The sequence below is a fragment of the Scyliorhinus torazame genome, chromosome 7 (genome assembly GCF_047496885.1).
Source record: "Scyliorhinus torazame isolate Kashiwa2021f chromosome 7, sScyTor2.1, whole genome shotgun sequence".
Taxonomy (NCBI): Eukaryota; Metazoa; Chordata; class Chondrichthyes; order Carcharhiniformes; family Scyliorhinidae; genus Scyliorhinus; species Scyliorhinus torazame.
The window spans coordinates 137,096,544-137,117,437 of record NC_092713.1 but is presented as its reverse complement, the minus strand read 5'-3'; the positions used below and the strand labels follow the sequence as shown (position 1 = coordinate 137,117,437).

The 20,894-nt window shown below is 45.7% G+C and overlaps 1 protein-coding gene across 2 annotated transcripts in view; it reads right to left on the bottom strand.

Annotated features, from left to right (window-relative positions):
• The window catches only part of dnm3a (dynamin 3a), a 445,953-nt gene that overhangs the window by 120,108 nt on the left and 304,951 nt on the right, over nucleotides 1-20,894 (bottom strand). For both annotated transcript variants that reach the window (XM_072511556.1, XM_072511557.1), the window contains one exon: nucleotides 797-908. In XM_072511556.1, coding sequence (XP_072367657.1) covers nucleotides 797-908 — 112 coding nt within the window. The remainder of the gene's footprint in view (nucleotides 1-796; nucleotides 909-20,894) is intronic.

Here is a 20,894-nt window from a genome sequence, read left to right as displayed (position 1 = left end):
CCACTCGTAATGTGCACATTTGTAAGTGTTATGAGCCAGGGTTCAGAGAACCCCAAAGTGTATCATGGAGTTCACCTGACCCAAAACTTTTAATAGATTGTGGTATCAGGAGCACACAGCCCACTCTACAGGTGTGGTACAGCAGAAATGGAAAAGTATTTTTTAAAGCAAAACAATGTTTATTCTATGAATTCAAGTTAACCTTTTTAAAACAAACAGTGAACATCTTAGCAGCCATTAATTCAAACACAACCCCCAAAGAATACAACACTAAGTAATCCTTTAAGCTTTTCTTTTAACATCCATATGACTTAAAAACAAAACCTTTAACAGAAGCACACCAGGTTGAAGCCACTACTGAAAACATTTATAATTCTGAATTCACCAAATGATCAAGAGATAGTCTTTTATGGCAGAGAGATCAACAGTACACCTGCTCTGTCTGGCTTCAGCTCCAATACAGAAAACGAAACTAAAACACACCCTGCAGCAACCAGCCTAAAATGAAAGTAAAAAGCTGACACACAGCCCAGCTTCACCCACTCTCTGACATCACTGTAGTAGTAAACATCCATTTCTTAAAGGTACTCTCACTACAGATATTTATATACACACCCATTTATAAACACACATTTCTTAAAGGTACTCTCACATGACATAAGGAAAATACCAGAAGTGACAACAATGGCAGAACTTTATTTGCCTAACTTCCCCTGTTTCACTGTCCCACTCTAATTCCATGTTTTTGGAATTAAGGTTCAAACCATATCAGTATTTTAAAAAATATGCAACTTACGGTGGATTTATCCGGATAAACACCAGCTCGAAGAAATGATGCCTTCCAACTATCTATCTCCTCCTGAGAGTCACAAGCAAGTTCCAGAAAACGATAATCCTTATAAACATTCCTAGGGAAAGAAAGAACAATCAGCAAATGCCAGTAAGTCTGTATACATATATGATTTTGCTTAAAATAAACTTTAAAAGACATATGGTCAGATTTTGGGTGTTACACCAGCTAAACATGAAAATGTTTTACTCTGCTACGTATTACAAATCAAATTGGCTATAGACTGGCTTTTGTGGTATTGGAGGTTGCAAGGGGAGGCTGAGTTTGACCAGTTGCTCGCCCTTCTGACTGAAATATGGGGAGGAACTCTACCATTCTGAGGCAAAGTGCTGTGGTGAGGTGGGGTAAGACAGTGGAGTGTTTCCATCCGCAGGCACCAAATGGGAAGTCGTCTGGCCTTAGCCACAATAATTATGCAACCAAGTGCTTTGTGCCGTATTCCGTGATGGGGCAGGCCTGATAGCACGTGGTCCACCGACTTTTCTGGGTGCCATATTGAAAAGGTGCCCAACATCACTGATCAACTATTGAAGAAAGAAGGTGAACCTCCTGGAAAAGAAGATGGCTCTCCAGGAACATTCTGAGGCCGGTTGATGGACTCCCTCCAGGACACCAAATCTGGAAGGTCCACCTGCAGATGTTACCCCGAACCACAGCTGTGGAGTTCAAGGGTCCAGGATTACAGGTGGCCTCCATCCCGAACGCTGGAGGCAGCCCCTGGCATTGTTCATGTGAGTCCCAACATTGTTCCATATATGTTTCTTGCCGTTTTACCAGCGGTTTCACGGAGAATCAAGCATGGCCACAAGATTACAGTCAGGCCTTCATTTCAATCCCATTAATTTCATGCCAGCATCCAGTAGGTTTTCTGACCTGCCATGGCGGGCACCAGTGGAAGATCCAGCGGGATTATCACACAAGTGAAACCGAATTCTGGCGCCATACTCTACACCACATCACCATCGAACCCGCCAGCAGGGGCTTGGGAGAATTCCGCCCATGGCCACAAATACTTCAGCATTGTCTTTTACATTCCTGTGCTGGGCTGCCCCATTATTGAGGATGGGGATGTTCGTGGAGCCTCCTTCTCCATTTATCGTTTTTCGCTCATGTTGCTTCTCTCACCACCTGTTACAAGCCCTGTCCTTCATGACTCAGCCAGCTTGTTCAGTGGCGGTGATATAGAGTCACGTATGAAATAGTAGCAGCAGCAGGCATTCAACATGGTAGAGTATTAATACACTGGCTGGAGGAGGAGAGTAAACGGTAATTAGCAGGAGGTATACTTGTCTTTATTTGACCTGATACGATGAGACTTCTTGGGGTCTGGTATCATAATTGAGGCTCCCAGGGCCACTCCCTCTCACTCCTCGAGGAATGGTGATGCAGAAGTCTGTGACATTGACCAAAATGTATGATTCTACAAGTATGACTATGTCAAACTGTTGTTTGACTAGCCTATAAGACAGCGCTCCCAATTGTGACCTGTCCCCAGATATTAGGGAACAAGACTTTGCAGGTTGGCTGGACTGGGTATGTGTTTGTCACCTCCGATTCCAGTGACCAGCTCGATGCCTGGCAGTCAATGCAGTTTTATTCATATGATGGCTGCATCAAATCAATATTTAAAAAATTAATGGCTTGCTCGGCCATTTCTAAGAGGAGTTAAGAGTCAACGACATTGAGGCGGCACGTTCCGCAGTGGTTAGCACTGCCACCTCACGGCACCAAGGACCCGGGTTCAAACCCGGCCCCAAGTCACTGTCCGTGTGGACTCTCCCAGTATCTGTGTGGGTCTCACCCCCACAACCCAAAGATGTGCAGGGTAGGTGGACTGACTACACTCAACTGCCCCTTATTTGGAAACAAAAATCAGTCGCCACCTGATTCTCCCTCTCTGACATAACTCTGCCGACTGGCGAAATCCCTTACCTTCTCCCAGGGTCATTTAAACCTACCTGCTTTACAGCAGCCAATGCAGTAAAGCAGGGAGCATTGCCTCCCTGAGTTCACTGGTCTGTACTGCGCTGTGGCCTGCGGGACTCTTTCGCTGAAGGCACCAAGCAGATCTAGCCAGCGGAGGTTTGAACAAACATTTGCAGATCAGTTCAGTGTGCTTTAAACTCATGTCATTGCAGCTGGCCATGACATCACACCGCTAGGTGGAAGTTATGGCCCGATTATAACATCAAGGGTCGAACATTGGAATGCCAAGCTGCTCATTTTTTTTTAACACATACATTGGAGCTCTGCGTTTCTGACCCAGACTGTCAACTTAGGTCTTTTTTGATTGTGGAGCGTTTCAGTTCTGGGAGTCCAACCTCTTAGGGCAGGATCGTCGGGGAAGCCAAGCCACACATCCCTTTTCAAGAGGATTGGTGGGGAGTTGGAAGGTCTGGAGGGGCAGGGAGAGTCAGAGTATCTCGGGGAAGTAGGAGGGTCGGAGGGAGGTCAGGTGGGAGGGTTCAGTGGGGAGTCAGTTGCATAGATAGGTGGGAGTTCAACATGTTTTTTTTCCTGTCTATCATTTCCTGGGTAACTATCCAGATAAGTGAGCTGGAACCATCCGAAGTCTCTGACTCTAACTCTAATTCAGAGCTGGAGACTTTTTTGGAGGCTTCCATAGAATCCCTATAGTGCAGGAGGCCATTTGGCCCATCAAGACTGCACCGATCCTCCGAAGGAGCTCCCTACCGAGGCCCACTCGCCCACTCTATCCCCAAAACTCCACCTAACCGATACATCTTTTGGACACTAAGGGGAAATTTTCAGCATTGCCAATCAACCTAACCTGCACATACTTTGGACTGTGCGAGGAAACCAGAGCACCCGGAGGAGACCCATGCAGACATGGGGAGAACGTGAAAACCTCACACAGAAGACCTAAGGCCAGAATCGAACCTGGATCCCTGGCACTGTGAGGCAGCAGTCCAACCATTGTGCCACCGTGCTGTATGTATGGGGTCCTTCAGCCAGAGTACTTGTGGGGCATGACCATCGGATAATGGAAGATCTGGGCCCGTAAAGTATTATTTCTTTAAATAACTTCATATTTCATGACGGATCTCCCCACATGCAAGTGGGAAAGTATGTTTAATCCACATCTTTTCTAATTGGTTTGAGTCCTAGCAGAGGCCAACAATGTCATCCACCAAGCAAATCATCAATGCCTTTCAATCTTCCACTAACTATAGGGAGACTTCCCATTACCAAGAAGGACATTTTTCATGTCTTATAAATACATGACTTTTATCAATTAACTACAATCTTGTAATTATCAGATATTAAGGTGCTTATAACCACTTGCCTGCTTGAAGATGTTTAGGTCATTTCTCGGCTCCTGTCTCAAACTAGCTGAAAAGTTTATCCATGCCTTTAAATTCAACTATTTCAATGCTCTCCAACTGGCTTCCCATGTTCAACACTCCATAGACTTCAGCCTATGCAAAGCTGTTATCTACTTTCTAATTCGTACCAAGTCCCATTCACACATCATTTTGTTTCTTTTAAATGCATTTTATTACAAACATGTATCAAACCAGGTTACAACGAACAAACACCCCGGGAAACATACTTCCCAACAATCAACTATACAGTCTGTACAGATTTATCCTTTTTTTCACCCCCCACCCCCGCGACGAACAGTTCCTCAAACACGGTCACAAACATCCCCCACCTTTCTTCAAACCCCCTGAAGTGCCCCTTAACTCATACTTTATCTTCTCTAATTGCAGGAAGTCGTATAGGTCACCCAACCATGCCGCTGCCCCCGGTGGTGATGCCGACCGCCATTCCAGCAACATTCGCCACCGTGCAATTAGCCTTCCTCCTCTCCATGATCCGGCTTCTCTGAAACCCCAAATATTGCCACCAAAGGGTCGGGTCTACCTCCTCATCCACTATCCTGACTAAGACCACGAACACTCCCACCCAGAATCTTCCCAATTTTTCGCAACCCCAAAACATGTGCGCGTTATTCGCTTGTCCCTACCCACACCTCTCACAGTCAGCTGCTACCCCCTGAAAGAACCCATTCATTTTCGCCCGAGTCATATGCACCCTGTGCACCACCTTAAACTGTATCAGGCTCAACCTTGCACAAGAGGAGGTCCCGTTTACGCGACACAGTGCCTCACTCCATGCTCCCCAATTGATCTCCCCTCCCAACTCCGTTTCCCATTTCTCCTTGATCTTCACCACTTGCTCGCCACCCTGCTGCCCCAGCCACTTGTCTATATCCCCAATTCTTCCCGCCCCTTCCACATCCGGAAGCAGCAGTCGCTCCAGCAGGGTGTATCCCGGCAACCAAGGGAATCCCCTCCAGACCTTTGGCGCAAAGTCCCTAACCTGCAGTTATCTGAACTTTCACACTTAAGGGGCGGGATTCTCTGAGCCCGCACCGGGTTGGAAAATCGGCGGGGACGCCGGAAATTTCCCCCACGTCACACCGTCGCCGGGACGTGATTCTCCGGCGACCAGAGAATCGCCGCCAATCACGCCCGCGCGGTCGCCACGGTGCTGGGCTTGGTCCGCTGAAAGAGGCCCCGTGCCAATTCTCCGTGGTCGACTGGCCGAACTACTGCCGGTGTGGTTCCAACCTGGTACCAGCCGGCGGGAGCTCGGACCTGCGGCTGTTGGTGATGGTGACCCCCAGGAACTTAAAGCTATCGACCATCTCCAGTTCGGAGCCATTGATGCAGACGGGAGTGTGTGTCGTGCTACGCTTCCTGAAGTCGGTGATCAGTTCCTTCGTCTTTCCGACCTTTATGGAGACTAACTGTTAATTCCAGATTTTTATTAATTAATTATTTTAAGTTCCACAAGCTGCTTGGGGAAAAAGTTAAGCAAGTGCCTGGGCTTCTTTTTTTTAGTCCAGAGACATTACCACTGCGCCATCATCTTCTCTGAGCTTCCTCTCTAACAACTCCCAGTCCTATGAACCTCGGAGACCTCTGCACTTCTCTAATTCTGGCTTCCTGCGTATCCCCCAAAATCTAACTGTTCCACATTTGGCGACGTGCTGTTCAGGTCTGCCGATCCTGACCTATATAGAAATCCAGGTACGACGTACGTAAAACCATCAGGGATGCCAAAAGACAACAGCGGATCAAACTAGAGTCCCAGGCCAACGACACAAACCCATGGCATCTATGGCAGGGTTTACACAAGATTGCGGGCTACAAAGCAAGGCCAGGTGGAATATCTGGGGCTGGAGCATCCCTCCTCGATGAATTGAACAAGTTCAATGCCCACTTTGAACAGACAGCCAATACATCATTGCCACCCTTCCCAACAGCCCTGGACACACCCATTCCCACTGTTACAGCCTCAGAGGTAAGAGCTGCCTTTTTGAAAGTGTTATGGGTCCGGGTTTAGAGAACTCCAAAGTGTATCATGGAATTCACCTGACCCACAACTTTTAATAGATTGTGGCGTGTGAAGCACACGGCGTACTCTCCAGGTGTAATACAGCAATTATGGGCAAATGGTTTTTAAAACAAAACAATGTTTATTTTATGAACGCAAGTTAACCCTTTTAAAAACAAACATTGAATATCTTAACACCCATTACTTCAAAGATAACCCTAAAAGACTACAACACTAAATAATCCTTCAAACTGTTCCTTTAAACAGCCAAAAGACTTCAACCCTTCATAAACAGACATGAGGTTACATTCAATATATTTATAGTCTTTGGATTTGCAGACATCAACAGACCAGCTCTGTTACTTCCTGCAGCTCACAGCAAGCTCTGTGTTTTCTTCCTGCGGCTCTCAGCAAAACACACAAACACTCCCAGCTTTCTTCTCAAACTGAAACCAAAAGCAGAAGTGAGCTCAGCTCCCCCCACCCTCTGACATCACTTCAGCAATATGATCAGCTCCATTTCTTAAGGGTACAATGCTTAAACATCCATTTCTTAAAGGTACACTCACATGACACCTCCCCCCCCCCCCCCCCCCCAAGAAAAAATAAATAAAACATCAACTTCAAGGTGGTTTCATTTTTCACCTTTGCACCATCAATTAAGAAATACACACAGTAAAACACTTTACTGGTTCAAAAAACAACACACGCAAACAGGTATAATAATATAGTCCATTTTTTTTTTCCGTTCTTCTTCCTCCAACCAAAATCCTTCCCGATTGACAGTCTCTTTGAAGAAGAAAGTCTCTGCACGATCCATCCATTCCTCTATGCCTCGGCATTTCTCTTTAAAGTTAGATACTTCAGTTCAATCTGATCACAGAGTCCTTTGCAATTCTCCAATACAGTAGCATTGGTTATCACAGCTTTCAGGCAGTCAAATGCATGTTGAAACTCCGCTGTCCACTTACATTTTTTAATACGTTTCTTCAGCAAGTCCGTCAGTGGAGCAATCACGCTACAAAACTCTTGCACAAATGTTCGATCAAATCCACTCATGCCAAGAAATCGCATGATTTCCCTTCGTCCCGAGGGTATCGAAAACTCCTCAAGGAAAGTGATTCGGGCCAAATTCACTTTTGGCTAGGTTTATCACCAAACCCGCCTCCTGAAGTTGATCGAATAACTCCATAAGATGTTTTAAATGTTCTTTCCATGTCTGGCTGAAAACTACCAGATTGCCGATGTATGTACCATCTGGAGTCACAGAAGCCAAAATCTCATTCGCCCTTTCGGATAAAGGTACCTGCCAGTAACCTTTAAGTAAATCCAATTTGGAAATAAAAGCGGTTTGTCCCACGTTCTCAATGCAATCCTCCAAACGTGGGATAAGATAAGAGTCCATTCTTGTAACTGCATTCACCTTTCTATAGTCCACACACAACCGTTGGGTACCATCTGGTTTTGGTACCGTCACTATGGATGAGCTCCATTGGCTGCAACCCACTTCAAAAATGCCATTTTTAAGCATACTCTCAATCTCTTTGTTAACCTGTGCCAATTTTAAAGGATTAAGTCTATATGGATGTTGTTTGATTGGGACAGCAATTCCCACATCTACATCATGTCCAGCCATTTAGTACTTCCCAATTTATCTCCACAAACTTGCCCATGTGATATCAATAACTTTTTCAGGTCAGTTTGTTTTTCCTCTGGAAGATAACTCACAAATTTATCCCAATTTTTAAGAACATCCTCATTTTCCAATTTAATTTGAGGTATGTCAAATTCGCAGTCATCTGGATTTGGTTTGTCACTTTGAGTTAAAATCATTAAAACCTCCTTTTTCTCTCCCTCCCTTTCAAAGCATATTCACATGACACACTCGGCGAGTCTTCCTTCTATCTGGTGTTTTTACCACATAATTCACCTCACTTAATTTCCTTTCAATCTGATATGGTCCACAAAACCTAGCTTTTAAAGGTTCACTTGCCACTGGTAACAACACTAAAACTTTATCTCCACTGGCAAAACTACGAACTTTGGATTTCTTGTCTGCGACCAGTTTCATCACATTTCGTGCAACTTTCAAATGTTGTCTAGCCAATTCACCTGCTCTATTTAATTGTTCCCTAAAATTTGGCACGTAATCCAATAATATAATTTCCGATTTCTCACTCACCAATTTTTCCTCAATCAATTTGAGTGGTCCTCTTACCTCATGACCAAAAATTAGTTCAAAAGGACTAAATTTGGTTGACTCATTAGTGCATCCCTAATTGCAAACAGTGCGAATGGAATTCCTTTATCCCAATCCTCTGGATAATCATGACAATACGCCCTCAACATTGTCTTTAATGACTGATACCACCTTTCAAACGCTCCCTGCGAATCTGGATGGTACGCAGTTGATTTAAATTGTTTTATTCCTAAACTATCCATAACTTCTTTGAATAACTTGGAGGTAAAATTTGAACCTTGAGCCAATTGAATTTCTGTGGGTAGTCCATATCTAGTAAATAATTTAAGTAACTCTTCCACAATCTTTTTAGCTGTAATATTACGTACTGGAATGGCCTCTGGAAACCTAGTAGACACATCCATTATAGTCAAAAGATATTGATTCCCACTTTTCGTTTTAGGAAGCGGTCCTACACAATCAGTTAGGACCCTTGTAAAAGGTTCCTCAAATGCTGGAATGGGTATTAAGGGCACTGGTTTTATCACTGCTTGAGATTTCCCTATCACTTGACATGTGTGACATGATTGACAAAATTTAACTACATCTTTATGTAGTCCAGGCCAATAAAAATGTTTCTGGATTTTAGCTCGAGTTTTCCTTATCCCCAAATGACCTCCCACTGGTATCTCATGTGCCACTCGCAACACCTCCTTTCTATACCCTACCGGCAATACTACTTGATGAACCTCTGCCCACTTTTCATCCGCCTGCATATGTACAGGTCTCCATTTTCTCATCAAGACATCACTTTTACAGTAATAACACTCTGGTATACTCTCAGATTCCTCTTCCGTATATGCTTTCTGATATATCCGTTTATTTCTACATCTTTCTGTTGTTACTTCGTCAATTTTCCTGAACTAAAAATATCCACCTCATCCTCCACCTATTCTTGTTCGTTTTCAACCATCTGATCAAAAATCGTTTCTGATAATTGCACTTCAACTTCATTTTCACTCTTTGATTTTCCGTCTTGTCTTAACCTGTGACTTTGCGACTGGGTTACTGCACAATCTGGAAAAATCCCAGGATATTCGACATTGATTCAGTCGACACCTTCCGCTGCCTCAGGAAGGCAGACAGCAATGTCAGAGACCCCTCACACCCAGGCTTTGCCCTCTTCCAGAACCTTCCATCAGGCAGAAGATACAAAAGTCTGAAGACGTGCACATCCAGACATAGGAACAGCTTCTTCCCCACAGCTAATAGACTCAACGACTCGCCCTCGGACTGATCTATTCCCTGTAAGAACACTATTCACGATGCCCTATACTGTGCTTGTTCATGTATTTGTTTTGTTTGGTCCTTGTTCCGCACTGTAACCAATCATTATTTGTCAATGTACTTTGTCGATAATTCTTTTTGTTTACTATGGAAGTAATGTTTTTGTTCCTTTGGCCGCAGAAAAATACTTTTCACTGTATTTTGGTACATGTGACAATAAATCAATCAATCAGCTGCCTAAACCACAAGCTCTGGAATTCCCTCCTGAAACCACTTTGCCTTTGTATCATTCTTTAAGGTGTTCCTGAATTTATAATAGTTTGTTTTATTGCAATATTTATTTCATTGTCTTAATGTCTGTGCTCTTATAAAGTTTGATGGGATTATTTTACTACACTGAAAACGTTATATAAATACAAGTTATTGTACCTGGGTGCGACAAATGCAGATTAGGTTGCCTTACCTAACTGACCAATTTTTAAAACATTGAAAGTTCAGATGCTTTATGTAAGTGTTATGTATCAGAGAATAAATTCATGTTTGTTCTGCATCACCGCAATGTGTATTGCAGTCAGCAGAGTGTTTGCGTGGGTTTTGGGCAGATCACCATCTTGATTCTATGAGCAATACCCTTAATAAATCCAGAGTGTGGCACCTCTATACCTTTTCTTTTTGCGGCAACAAGAAACCTTTATTTATTTTTTAAAATGTTGGCATTTCTCATATTTATATACAATTGTATATATGTATATATATCACATTTCGTACTCGCATTAATGTACTTTATTGTACAGAAAGATTAATGCTACCTTTCCTTTAATTGACCCTATATGCATTTCTCCAGCCTCTGGATCGGTCTATGGTCCCTCCCCCATCCCTCCACCCCCCCCCCCCCACTTGCATAACCCCCCCCCCGTTGGCTTCAGCCCCTCCCTCCGCTTCTTTTGTACTTTTTCCACCTTCCTTCCGTCCCCCCGTCCCCCGCGTCCCTCCGGTTGCGCAGTCTTTTGGTTCTTCTTCAATCTTGATTTTTTTTTATTCTTAACTTACTCCTCGTTGCTAGCCTCAAACAGGTTTTGGAACAGGCTGACAAACTGCCCCCGTGTATCTAGGAAGCCTCCCTCACACCCTCGGATGGCATACTTAATCTTTTCCTGGTGGAGAAATTCCAAAAGGTCAGCAAGCCAGTCTGCAGCTGTGGGTGGTGCTGCTGATCGCCAGCCGAGCAGGATTCTCCAGCGTGCAATTAGGGAAGCGAAAGCAAGAGCATTGGCCCCCTTCCTCATGTATAGTTCTGGCTGCTCCGATACCCCGAAGATCGCCACTATCGGGCATGGCTTCACCTTCACCCCCAAACCTTGGACATTGCCTCGGAAAAGGCTGTCCAGAACCCAGCATTTGGGACAAGCCCAGAACATGTGGGTGTGGTTGGCTGGGCCTCTCTGGAACCGGTCACATTTATCCTCCACCTCCGGGTTCTGGTCAGGTGCGCTCTGTGCACCACTTTGAGCTGCATTAGGCTTCGCCTTGCGCAGGAGGAGGTGGGATTAGCCCTCCTCAGTGCTTCGCTCCAGAGTCCCCACCCCACCTCGGTCCCCAGTTCGTCCTCCCATTTTTGTCTGGTCTCATCCAATGGTGTTGGAGTTCTGTTCAGTAACTGTCCGTATATTTTCCCACATAGCCCCCGCTTCTCGTTGCTTGTGCCTATCAGGTCCCCGAGTAGTCTGGTTTCTGGGACCCCTGGGTACCCTACTATCTCTTTGCGGAGGAAGCGTTTTATTTCATGTTCCTTTGTGAGTTTCCACTTCCTCATCAGTTCGTCCAGTGTCGCCAGTGTGTGCCCTACGTAAAAATCCCCGACCATCAGTGTGCCCCCGTGCCGCCTCCATATTTTGACGGTGGTATCTAGCATGGCTGGGGGGAATCTGTGATTGCCGCAGATGGGAGCCATGGGGGACATTTTAGTTATCCTGAAGTGTTGTATCATCTGGGTCCACGTTCTCAGCGTGGCCGCAACCACTGGGCTCGTGTATCTTGTTGAGGAGGATGGGAGAGCTGCTGTAGCCAGGGCCCGGAGGGTCGTTTCTTTACAGGAGGCCTCCTCCATTTGTACCCACTCTGTGCCGGGTTTGTGTACCCATCTCCTCACTCTTTCTGCCGTTGCTGCCCAATGGCAGCATTGTAGGTTCGGTAAAGCCAAGCTCCCTTTGATTTTCCTTCTTTGCAGTGTCTGTTTGGGAATTCTCGGGTTCTTACCTCCCCACACAAACACCATGATTAGACTGTCTACATTTTGTAAAAAGGTCTTAAGGATGAAGATCGGTATGGATATAAATAGGAAGAGGAACCTCGACAGTACGTCCATCTTGATCATCTGCACTCTCCCCGCCAGGGAGAGTGGGAGTGAGCCCCACCTCTGTAGGTTATTTTTTACTTCCTCCACCAGGCTGGTCAGGTTCCACTTGTGGACCCGTGTCCAGTCTCTGGCTATCTGGATCCCCAGGTAGCGGAATCTGTTCTGGGCCATTTTAAATGGGAGCCTCTCCAGCTCTGTCCCTCGCCCATTTGGGTTCACTGGGAATGCCTCACTTTTGCCCAGGTTAAGTTTGTAGCCCGAAAAGGTTCCAAACTCATTCACGATCTGCAGTATTGCCTTCGGTCCCTCCTGTGGCTTTGAGACATAGAGGAGCAGGTTATCTGCATAGAGTGAGACTCTGTGCTCTCGGTCTCCTCTCCGGATGCCCTTCCAGCTTTTCGCATCCCGCAGGGCTTTGGCCAGGGGTTCGATCGCGAGCGCGAACAGGAATGGGGACAAGGGCAGCCCTGTCTTGTTCCTCTCTGTAGCTGGAAGTATTCAGAGCTGGTGGTGTTAGTTCGGACGCTCGCTTTGGGAGCGTTGTACAGGAACCTCACCCAGGCAGTGAACCCTGCTCCTAGCCCAAACCATTCCAGTATCTTGAGGAGGTAGTTTCATGATTTCTCCCAGATCTATTGGTGCTTCCAGCTCCCCCCTTCTGTCTTCCTCCACAACTGGTAGCTCCAGTCCATCTAGGAGCTGTTTCATCCCCGAGTCCCCACTGGGGGGCTCGAATGTGTACCGTCTCCGGTAGAAGGTCTCAAATGCCCGATTGACCTCCTTTGGTTCTGTTACCAGTCTGCCTCTGCTATCCTTTAACTGCGCTATTTCCTTCGTGGTTGCCTGCTTTCTCAGCTGGTAAGCCAATAGGCAGCCAGCCTTGTCTCCGTGTTCGTAGAAGGTTCCCCCGTGTCTGGCAGAGTTGGTACACTGCTTTCCTAGTGGATAGCAGGTAAAAGTCCATTTATAGCTTTTTCCTCTCCACCAGCAGATCTACGGTCGGGACCCCGGAGTATTTTCTGTCGATTTCCAGAATGGAGTCCACCAGTTTTTGCCTAGCCATCCTCTCTTCACTATCGCTGCTTGCCTTGTAGGCTATGATCTCTCCTCTAATCACAGCCTTCAGTGCCTCTCCGTTTTGGTTGTTACTAACGTAATCGCCTATGGCCTGCAATGTTTTTCGGCAGAAGGCCTTGTCGGCCAGGAGGTCTGTGTCCAGCCTCCACGTGGGGCGCTGGGCACGGCCTGCCTCCAACCTCACATCCATGTAGTTGCGGTAGTCACCACTGTTTGTACATATTACATAGATGAGAAGTAATACGGTAAGGCTCCTGTTCTACAGGTACGGGGGTAGATCCCTGCATGCTGGCTCCGCCCAGCAGGCGGAGTATAAATGTGTGCGCTCACCGAGCTGCAGACATTTAGGCAGCAGCTGCAAGAGGCAACACATCTCTGCTTAATAAAGTCTCGATTACTCTCTACTCTCGTCACTTGATAGTGCATCAGTGTTTGTGGAGCGTGGTCGGAGGTGATGATTGCGGAGTATTCAGCTCCCGTGATCCTTGGAAGCACCGATTTCCCCACTGCAAAGAAGTCGATACGGGTGTACACCTTGTGCACTTGTGAAAAGTATGAGAATTGCTTTTCTCCCGGGTGCAGGAACCTCCCTGGGTCCACTGCCCCCATCTGCTCCACGAAGGCCCCTAGCTCCCTAGCCATGCCGGTTTTTATTCCTGTTCTGGGGTTTGATCGGTCGGTCAGTGGATCCTGCAGGCAGTTAAAGTCGTCCCCCATAATCAGTCGGTGTGTGTCAGGGTCGGGGATTTCTGCCATGGTCTTCTTTATGAATTCTGTTCATCCCAGTTGGGAGCGTACACATTTACCAGTACCACCGGTGCCCCCTCCAGGAAACCGCTGACTATGACGGACCGTCCCCCTGGTTCCATAACTGCCTTGGTTTCTTAAACCTCGTCCTCTTGTTAATTAGTATTGCTACTTCCCTTGCCCTCGCCCCGTAACATGAGTGGTATGTCTGTCCCACCCAGCCTTTCCTTACCACAGTCGGTCCTTCTCCCTCAGGTGCGTCTCGTGTAAAGAGATTATGTCTGCTTTTAGGCTTCTTAGGGGGGGCGAAGACTCTGGATCTTTTCAATGGGCCGTTGAGTCCCCTTACGTTCCAGGTAACAATCCTGGTGGGGGGCTTCTGACCCCCCCCCAGTCCTACGGGATCATCCATACTTACATGGTGGACACGCCCCTGCCCCAGCCACACTTTTGTGACACCATCTTGGTTCCTCGCCCTGCCCCATGTCTGTCGAGGCCTGTGTCCGTTCTGTTTCTCTACCTCAATCTTCTCTTTGCTTCTTTTTTGTTCTGCGCTCCCTCCTGACCTCTCTTCCCCCCCCCCCCCCACCCCGTGTTCTTCCCTCCCTTCTGCCCCGTCCCCTCTTTGTGCCAGGCTCGCCCTCTCCCCGCGTGCCGCGGCCCTCCTTTCTTTCTGCCCTCCCGTGCTGGCCCTCCTCGCTAGTATGCTGGCTCTCCTCCCAGTACTTGCCCAGCTCTGGCCCTGCTTAACCCACCTCCTTCCACCCCATATCTCGTCCTCCTGTCTGCTTTTCTCACTCTCGCTCCCCTTGCTTCGCTCCTCCCCATCACATTGAGCGAAGACACGAGCCCGAAAACAAGGCAGCACAGTCCCGCGTAAAACAGAAAACAAATGCGTACAGTTTGTGATATCATTGCTTCTGTTTGCAGTCTGTCCTCCGTTCTTTTTTCTAATTATTTTTTCTGCACCTGCAGCTTTCATTGTTGTTGTGAATGTTCCTCCCCCAATTTGTTTGATTTAACAAACTCATCAGCCTCCGCTGGGGTGTTAAAATACAGTTCCTTTCCCATGAATGTTACCCAGAGTCTGGGCGTGAATAATATCCCAAATCGCACCCCACTTTTGTAGAGTGCTGATTTTGCTCTATTAAATTCGGCCCTTCTTTTTGTCAGGTCCGCCCCAATGTCCTGGTACACCCTTATCTTCTTCCCTTCCCACGTACACGATTTCATCTGACTGGCCCGCCTTAGGATTTTTCCCCTGTCCTGGAACCGGTGCGGCTTCGCAATAATCGCTCTGGGTTGCTCCCCAGCTTTGGGCCTGGGCCAAGGTGAACTGTGCGCCCTGTCTATTTCTACGGGGTTTGGAAAGCCCTCCCTCCCCACTAGCTTGCCCAGCATATGGATGATGTAGTCCATAGGGTCTCTGCCCTCTATTCCCCCTGGCAGGCCCACTATTCTTCCATCTGGACCTGTTTTCCTGGTCCTCCACTTTCCCTCTTAGGCTCCCCTGGGTCGTCACCAACTTTCTCACCTCGGTTTCCAGAGCTACAATCCTGTCGCTCTGGTCCGAGGCGGCCTTCTCCAACTCCAGGATTGTTTTATCCTGCTCCTCCACCTTCCTTCCCAGGCCTTCTATGGTTCACTGCATGTGGAGCTCTGTCCTGATCGCCTCCTTCCTGGCATTTAGTTCCTTTTTCAGCACGCTTCTTCATTCTTCCCCCTAAACCTGCCTGCGCGCACGCAGGTCTTGCCCCTTTCCTTTGCTTCTGCTCTTTACATCTCGCCATCACCTCGGTTTATTATTTCCAGGCATATTCCTATTATGTGTCTTTTGCCTTTGGCTGGGTTTTGGTGGGCTTTTTATGCCAAAATTCTCGATAAATTGCGTCTGTTGGGTTCGTTTGGGAGGAGAGCCATCTGATGTGCGTCCACTCAGTACATCGCCACCACCGGAATTCGGCAACAAGGAAAATAAGTTGGAGTGGAAATGTTTCGGCTTCTTAATTTAAAAAAAAAATTCCAAGTATCACAGGTATCCCCGTTTATAGCATATTCTAATAGCACATTCTGGTTTTAGCATGGTTGTAAATTAGGTAAGCTCCCCGAATAACACTGTCTTCACTTTTGTTTTAGCGCATTTACTGTACGGTCTTTTTAATAACAAACTGCCTCCTCCCTCCCCTGATCCTTGCACTCGCTGCTTCCCACCCCTGACTCCCTTGCTCACTGCTTCCCTCCCCTGAACCTTCACTTTGAGCGAGCGAAAGACTAGTTCTTTGCAACTCTCATTTCATTCAGCTGACTGCAGGATTACTAAGCTAATGGGAGCTTTTCTGGCTTTGACCTCATGAATAACCTGGGATCGTTCATGCAGCCAAATGGCCGGCTGACCGCACTTGGGGCATTTTGTGAATTCAAGGGGCGGTGGGTTGGAGAAGGAAGTGGAAGAGGGTTGGGGCGTGGGTGGAAAACCGTGAGCAGAAGGACTGGGAGAGGAAAGTGGCGATTGGAATAGTTGGGGAAGGGAAGTGGGAAGCTGGACTGTTCAGGGAGGGAAATGGCAAGTGTGATTTTTGGAGGCACAGAGCAGCAAGTGGAGGGTTGGGGGAGGGAAACGGTGAACAGGAGGGTCAGAAGAGGCAATGAGCAGAATTGGGAGAGGGAAACAGCAAGCTGCGAGCAGGAGGGAAGTAGAAAGAGTTGGCGAGTGAATAAGAGGATTTTTGGGCCAGTTAGGTTCTTGACAACCAATAGGTTTTTAATGTAAAAATTACAGGTTACGAATATAATCCACACTTTTTACATATTTCCACAAGTACCCATTATCATGTCATTCTTTAGGAACATATTAGGAGCGCAAAATGAGGGATAATGGGTACTGAATATTTACAGCACAGAAAAAGCCATTCAGTCCACATGCACACATATATTTCAACAGTTCCCCGTTAGTGTTTATGCTCCATACGAGCCCAATTGCTGTGATTTTCTCTTAATCTTTACTGAATTACATGCTTAATTAAGTAATGTTTCCTCAATAATGTTCCAGCTCCAACCCCTCACAACCGACTGCTTAGTTAATGGCTTAAATTCCAAGGGTCAAAAGAGATCCCCATTAAATTGATGCAAGATCCTCTATGTGAACACATTATTTGAGTGTGGCATTTATGTGTACTGTCCTCCTATGTGAGGAGGACAGAAATCTGTCAATAATTAGACTGTTTGAAGAGGAAACCCGAAAATTAAAACCAGTTGAATTCTGTGATGTGCCAAGAATTTTCCCTCACTCATTTTGGAGAAAACCGTTGCAAAACCTGATGACGGTTAAAGAAAATGCAACAGAACATAATGGCATGTAGAAATTGCCATCCCAGTATTTTGATAAATAATCTTTCAAGTATTTACCTAGCTATAAAATGCTCAGTCCACCAATCATCAAGAGTAAGGATGTGCAGAAGATTTTAATTTCCAATGCGAACCACCTTAATCTAAAACTGACTTGGCATTGTTTCTTTCCATCTACTTAAATCTTAGTGAAACCAGATTAGCAGAACTAAAAAAAAAAAATCTGGTGTTTTCTTTTCAAAATAAATATTAGTGTAAGAAAGATTATTCAAAAGAGTCAGTCTTAAAAATAAAATTCAGAAACAGTTGCAATTCCAGGTGGATCAAACAATGAATTGTCCTGGTTAGCTTTTACGGTATTAAAAATAACCTCACTGGACAAGAACTTTAAGGAAAAATAACCAAATGAAAACCATTTAAGAAATGAAAACAAGTCATTTTGCATATTTGGATTGAGAACAAAGAATTCTTTAATACTAAAAGAGCATACATATTGTTTTCATTAGCTTCAGTGTTAGGATTAAATGCACTGGGATGCAAGTTCCCGACTCTCCAACACAGTCACTGGAACCCTTTTTTTCTGCTGCAAATGTGAACTCCTGTGACATTGCTCATGGGTAATCGGGAGTCTGGAGCACAGTTAAGATATTTAGCTGTTAACCCCGTCTATCCCTTTGAAGCTAGTTTTCAGGTATTCCCCGTGGGTAACTGGTGTAAATGGGCACATCCTGAAGTCAATTACAGTCAATAATTACTGTTGCATTTGGAAGTCTGTGCAGATTGCCAGCTGCTTGACTCCCCTCCTTGGGTAGACGCCAGGTTATCAAAAGGTCAGAAAAAACAGCAGGATATGGATAGCTTTACTATTCGCTTTTTGCACACTCCTGTTTCATTGTTAAGTTGTGATTTCTTCGTGCTTCATACAAATGTGTTATCTGAAAAGTGCCGTGATGCAAGATATACATTAATTGGGAGCAGTTCTTTCTGTGCTATTGGTCATGGTGAGTCAGAGGGTTGCACTGCTGTAAGAAGAGTGTGGAGATGCTTTTGAGAGAGAATTTACATCAGCAGCTAGAAAATTTGCAAATAAATTTCTAAGACTTTTGTCCAGATGACAAAAAATGTTTTAAATTGATTCAGAGAAAATAATTAGTTTATCTTCATTACAACTAGAATAATTAAATTGTACAAATACTTTTCATTTATATGAACTGTTGTGAAGGTTCAATTTAGCAGACTTGAGAATATTTCATTCTGTCTTGTGTGCTTTATTTTCCTCAATCTCTTTGAAGCAAATCATCCAAAGTTCAACTCCAGCTTGTTTTGAAATCATTTGGAAAAATCAATGTTTTACTGTTGTTAAAGCGAAAGTTTACAAAGATGAGCATATCTCGTTCGCAACTGGATTAGCCACCTATCAACATGGCTCAATCATGTCAGGCCCTTCCCAGACTCTTCTCTCTTTCGTAAATTCGACCACCACTGTAAGATTATCCTGGAGAAGAACAATAACCCCAAACTTTGCTTCTCTCCTCTGGAGGTCACCTGCATTACAGATACCAGTCTTCAGCCAATTTGATTCACTCCACGTGATATCAAGAAACGGTTGGTTATTGAAAAGGCTATGGGCACTGACAAAATTGCGACAATAGCACATAAGACCTGTGCTCCAGAACTTGTCCCTTTAGCCAAGTTATTCCAAAACAGCTATGACACTGGCATCTACTCAGTAAGGTGGAACATTGCCCAGGTATGTCCAGTACACAAAAAGCAGGACAATTCCAACATGACCAGTTACCACCCCATCAATGATGTGATGGAAGGGGTCATCAACAGTGCTATCAAGCAGCACTTGCTTAGCAAAACCGACGCTCAGTTAGGGTTCCACCAGGACCACACAGCTCCGACCTCATTACAGCCTTGGCTCAAACATCACTACAAGAGTTCATCAGGGTAGTGTCCTCGGCTCAACTACCTTCAGTTGCTTCATTAATACCTTCCTTCCATAAGGTCAGAAGTGGGAATGTTCAGCACCACTCTCAACTCCTCAGAAATTGAAGTAGTCCATATCCAAATGCAGAAAAGCCTGGGCAATGTCCTGACCTGCGCTAACAAGCAGCAAGTAACATTCGTGCCACACAAGTGCCAGGCAAAGACAATCTCCAACAAGAGCGACTCTATCACCCCTAGACATTCAATGGCATCACCATTGTTGAATCCCCCACCAGCAACACCCTGGGAGTTACAATTGATCAGAAACTGAACTGGACTAGCCATATGAGTAATGCAGCTACAAGAGCAGGTCAGAGGCTTGGGATCCTATGGCAAGTAACTCACCTCCTGTCCAGCATCTACAAGGCATAAGTCAGGAGTGTGATGGAATACTCTCCACTTGCCTGGATGGGTAAAGCTCCCACAACACTCAAGAAGCTTGACACTATCCAGGACAAAGCAGCCTGCTTCATTGGCACCCCTTCCACAAACCTTCACTCCCTCCACCCCAGGCACAGTGGCAGTAGTGTGTACCATCTACAAAATGTACTGCAAAAACTCACCAATGCGCCTTAGCCAACACCTTCCAAACCCCCGACCACTACCATCTAGAAGGACAAGGCAACAGGCACATGGGAACACCACCACCTGAAAGTTCCCCTCGAAGCTACTCACCATCTTGACTTGGGAATATATCACCATTCTTCACTGTCACTTGGTCAAAATCCTGGAACTCTCCCCCGAAAAGCACTGTGGGCGTATCTACACCATAGACTGCAGTTGTTTAAGAAGGCATCTCACTACCACCTTGCCAAGAGCAATTAGGGATGGGAAATAAATGCTGGCCTAGCCAGCGACGGGCAAATCTGGTAAATGATTTTTTAAAAACTTTCTGAAAGATGTATTGATGGAGTAAGATGAAGAAGATTGGGAGGGGGCTCATGTTAATCATAAACGCTGACGTGGACATATTGAGCCAAATGAGCTGTTTTTGTGCTGTAAATATTTTACAATCTTGTGTTCTTTCATCCTGGTGCATGATCCCTCCTGTATTCCAGTAACTCTCTGTACCCTTCAGTGACTGAATACATCATTCTCTCCAAAGCCTTGCCGTTACTGCCAAAACCTGTAGGACTGCCCTTGTCTTGTTCCACCTATATCGATTTGATTTGTTTTAGCAACTATTTTTGATTTTCACTCCAGCAATGGCTCCTCCAGAGTCCCCTAATAAATGATGTTTGGCCCCCTCTTTTTCTCATCTACCAGCAGTCCATTGGTGAGAATGTCTGTATCATTTTCCACATGAACACCTAAATCGCAAAACTCTACCTCTTTTGACCCCTCGATTTCTCTGTATTCTCAGACGACAGATGCGAAATGCGCATGTGCAGTGCTGCTTTTCCAGTGCTATGGCTGCCATTTTGTCTACAGATTGGCATCCACAGCATGCATACAAACATTGCCGCAGGTTGCACTGGACTCCACTTTGGTGAGACCATTTGGAGTGACATGGGACAGTGTGTAACACTGATATACTGCCAGTGATGCTATTTTAAACCTCTAGTTAACAGTACTCTAGCTACCACCTTCTCTTAACCTTGCAATGTTGAATATGCTATTAGCAGCAGGAAGGAACCCCCAGCAGGGAGGACATCAACCGCTTTTCAACTAATTGCTAAGGGGCCTTATTGCAC